Genomic DNA, 4182 nt, shown 5'->3' on the forward strand with positions numbered 1-4182 from the left:
TGAAATGGTTATTTTGTGCTTCAGAAGGACGGATTCCGGGCTGGCACTGCATATTGCGGTAATGGTCAAACGTAGATTGTGAAGAGTGCCTTGAGACGGTCCTTATTCGTTATTTAGATGCCGTTTTAATGTTTGCCGGCGTGCCATATACTGCCGATGTTACCTTGTTTATGTGTGTCTCTCTGGTGTTAGTGGTGGAATTATTTCCACTCCTCAATAATTTTCTCCTTTCGATTCCTGTAGCTGCCTTCCCCTTATGGTGTAGATGGCCCCTGGTCTCCTCCCTCCCTTTCCCATCTTTATCATTTTACACTTGCTGGGAATGAATTCTAACAGCCATTTGTCTGACCGTTCCCTGAGTTTGTCAAGGTCGTCTTGTAATTTTCTGCAGTTCTCTTCGGTTTTGGCATTGTGCATTAACTTCGTGTCATTCACGTAGATTAGGAACAGGATTGGTCCCAAGACTGAGCATTAATATAACCCTCTACTGCTCCTACAGGCTCACCATAGCCCGTGCTACTTGGAACTTTTTGTTCCAGGTAGCGAATCTTAAACAACAACAACAACAACCCTCTACTTGTCGACAGGCTAACCATAGCCCGTGCTACTTGCCCCGCTCCTGTGCCAGGTAAGTCCACTACGGGCTCACCATAGCCCGTGCTACTTGCCCCGCTCCTGTGCCAGGTAAGTCCACTACGGGCTCACCATAGCCCGTGCTACTTGGAACGTTTTGTTCCGAGTAGCTGAATCTAAAACAACAACAACTCTACTTGTCAAATATCTTCAGCTCTACACCTTTTTGAGTGTAACCTTTCTTTTCTGTCTTTCAGGTTCTCCCTTACCCAGTTTAGTGTTTTCCCAGTTATCCCTACTTGCTTCTCCATCTTGCACACCAGAGTTTTCACGAAGAACAGCATTAAATGCTTTCTGGTAATCAACCTTCATTTTCCCTGTCGAGTTTTGGAAACTTTGTTATGGAACTCCATGAAGTTTGTTAGGCATGACGCATGTTAGGCATGTTAGGCTCTCTGCATCTATGATGTCTTTCTGTAACAGAGTTCATATCCTCTCCAGGTGCTAATTCATTACTCTCAACCTGATTACTTTCTCGGGCACTTTACACGGAATAATTCTCACTGACAAATTACTGTCTTCTGTTTGTCCCCTTCATTGAATATTGGGACAACGTTTGTCTTCTGGGAGATCTTTTATCTGGATGACGCAGTACCTCTGCAGCCTCCTTCAGCAGCCACGATGATACTTGTTATCTCGTCTACTGTGTCTACCATGTGTCACTACTACTCTAGTGTCTACCATGTGTCACTACTACTCTAGTGTCTACCATGTGTCACTACTACTCTAGTGTCTACCATGTGTCACTACTACTCTAGTGTCTACCATGTGTCACTACTACTCTAGTGTCTACTACATGACTACTCTAGTGTTTTTTTCCGGCCACCTTGTAAGCTTAGTCTCCGCGTTGATTCTTTTGTAAAGGCCTCTGGAAATTTGTCTTTCATTTTCTTGATCCATTTTCTTTTTCTTAAGATGTCTTGGTCTTCTCCTTCCCCTGCGTTGTCTACTGAACCAGGGATTGACTGTGCTTATCTCGTGCACTGCCTTCCTGAGTGGCCTGAGCTGCTCGAGGGGAATTTGCATTTCAGGCCAATAAATTCCACCATTTCATTAGTTATCTTCGCTACCAAATCTCTCTCTCCCGTTGGACTTGAGGCAGAAAGTCCCCCTCACCATCCTGTCGTTCCCGGGTCTGTACTCTCCCTCGTCTTTCTCAGCGTTTTAATTGGTCTAACCACCTTCGCCATGCTCCACTATGTATTTCAGCGCGATAATGCGGTGGTGGTCGTTAGCTGCTATGAGACCGTATACTGAAAACTCATGTGACACATGTACACATCTGACTCATCTTGAGTACACTTCAGGTCAAGTGATGCTGGAGATCCTCTTCTCTTACTCTTGTTGCTTCTGTAATATATGGCTCCAAGAGATGTTTGTCCGCTGTGAGTCCATTCTGTGTCCACTGTGTCCGCTGTGAGTCCATTGTGTGTCCACTGTGTCCGCTGTGTCCACTATTTGTCCACTGTGTCCACCGTGTCCACTGCGTCTAAAAGTTTTGCTCTCCACGTTTTCATCACCGATTGATTGATAAAGATTAAGCCACCCAAAAGGTGGCATGGGTATGAATAGCCCGTAATTCTCATCACCCCAGTTAAGGTCTTTATATATCCAGCGAATTTACATGTGATTAAAATCCCCCATGTATCCCCCCCATCAATCTTGCTCCTCTTGCCTCCGTGACTTCCATTACCAATAAATAGACTTTCTTGCATTTTTTGGTATTCTTCACTCGTCCTTGTATTGCTTAGCTGGGGATTGGAAATTATCACTACTACTCTCTCTCTTCATTTCCTCTGATCAATTTATTTCCTCAAAGCTCCCATGTGTTATATGAGTTCACTCTTCCCTTCATACTTGATACCTAGGGGCCTCGTAGCCTGGTGGATAGCGCGCAGGACTCGTAATTCTGTGGCGCGGGTTCGATTCCCGCACGAGGCAAAACCAAATGGGCAAAGTTTCTTTCACCCTGAATGCCCCTGTTACCTAGCAGTAAATAGGTACCTGGGAGTTAGTCAGCTGTCACGGGCTGCTTCCTGGGGGTGGAGGTCTGGTCGAGGACCAGGCCGCGGGGACACTAAAAAGCTCCGAAATCATCTCAAGATAACCTGAAGATAAGATACCTTCCGGGGAAGATCACATTTTCTACAACACTTGTCAGTTTCGTTTCTGTTATTGCAATAATGTGTAGTTGTATTTTCTAAAACAAAAACCCTTGTAACTCTGTTTATTTGTAATTCCATCTGCATTTGTGTACATTGATGCTAAATCATCTATATGAGGCTGCTTTTGTTTTTTGTCCGAGTATTTCCTTTTGTTCTATGACCTATGGTGACAGAGGGACGGACTTTGTCTAGTCCGTCCTGTCTACCTATTTGGATGGGTGAATTGATAGGCTGGTCTGATACACTATTTTACCATATTGATGAGGATCACTGTTGGATGCTGGGTGACGGGTGATGGATGACAGAGATCAGTGATGGATGCTGGGTGATGGGTGACAGAGATCAGTGATGGATGCTGGCGCTGGGTGATAGATGACAGAGATCAGTGATGGATGCTGGTGATGGGTGACAGAGATCAGTGACGGATGCTGGTGATGGATGACAGAGATCAGTGACGGATGCTAGAGCTGGGTGATGGATGACAGAGATCAGTGACGGATGCTGCTGATGGATGACAGAGATCAGTGACGGATGCTGGTGCTGGGTGACAGAGATCAGTGACGGATGCTGCTGATGGGTGACAGAGATCAGTGACGGATGCTGGAGCAGGATGCCAGAGATCAGTGACGGATGCTGGTGCTGGATGACAGAGATCAGTGACGGATGCTGGTGCTGGGTGACAGAGATCAGTGACGGATGCTGCTGATGGATGACAGAGATCAGTGACGGATGCTGGTGCTGGGTGACAGAGATCAGTGACGGATGCTGGTGCTGGGTGACAGAGATCAGTGACGGATGCTGGTGCTGGATGACAGAGATCAGTGACGGATGCTGGTGCTGGGTGACAGAGATCAGTGACGGATGCTGGTGCTGGGTGACAGAGATCAGTGACGGATGCTGGTGCTGGATGACAGAGATCAGTGACGGATGCTGGTGCTGGGTGACAGAGATCAGTGACGGATGCTGGTGCTGGGTGACAGAGATCAGTGACGGATGCTGGTGCTGGGTGACAGAGATCAGTGACGGATGCAGGTGCTGGGTGACAGAGATCAGTGACGGATGCTGGTGCTGGATGACAGAGAGCATCCACAACATTACCCAGATGGCGACATAGACTCGCTGGACCATTGAGGCATTTCCTCCCTTGGCAATTCCCAGTTCATCTATTCGTTCAAGTCCCTCCTATCCTATCCTATCCTATTCCCTCCCTCCATCTCCGCTACCCCCCCCCCCGTTACTACCCCATTCCCACAATCCTCCTATCACAGAAGAAAATGTATATATATGCTGGTTAGCATTGTAAATGTGTGGCCACGTCTGTGGTAAAAAATAATAATAATAAAAAAACTGTGTTGGTGTTTGTAAACTAATCTTAGATTTGGAG

At 46.6% G+C, this 4182-nt stretch overlaps 1 protein-coding gene across 1 annotated transcript; it reads right to left on the minus strand.

The window, feature by feature from the left end:
* Nucleotides 1-3140: 3140 nt before the first annotated feature.
* On the minus strand, nucleotides 3141-3926 carry LOC138366372 (tripartite motif-containing protein 66-like). The gene has a single exon (XM_069327408.1). It carries the CDS (start codon nucleotides 3924-3926, stop codon nucleotides 3141-3143), a length of 786 nt encoding a protein of 261 aa, XP_069183509.1.
* Nucleotides 3927-4182: the final 256 nt, after the last annotated feature.

This window comes from Procambarus clarkii, chromosome 19 (assembly GCF_040958095.1).
Source record: "Procambarus clarkii isolate CNS0578487 chromosome 19, FALCON_Pclarkii_2.0, whole genome shotgun sequence".
Classification (NCBI taxonomy): Eukaryota; Metazoa; Arthropoda; class Malacostraca; order Decapoda; family Cambaridae; genus Procambarus; species Procambarus clarkii.

What these genes read in the sequence shown, in the direction of transcription:
- LOC138366372 (XM_069327408.1), bottom strand. Translation starts at nt 3,926, where the DNA reads ATGGTCCAGCGAGTCTATGTCGCCATCTGGGTAATGTTGTGGATGCTC.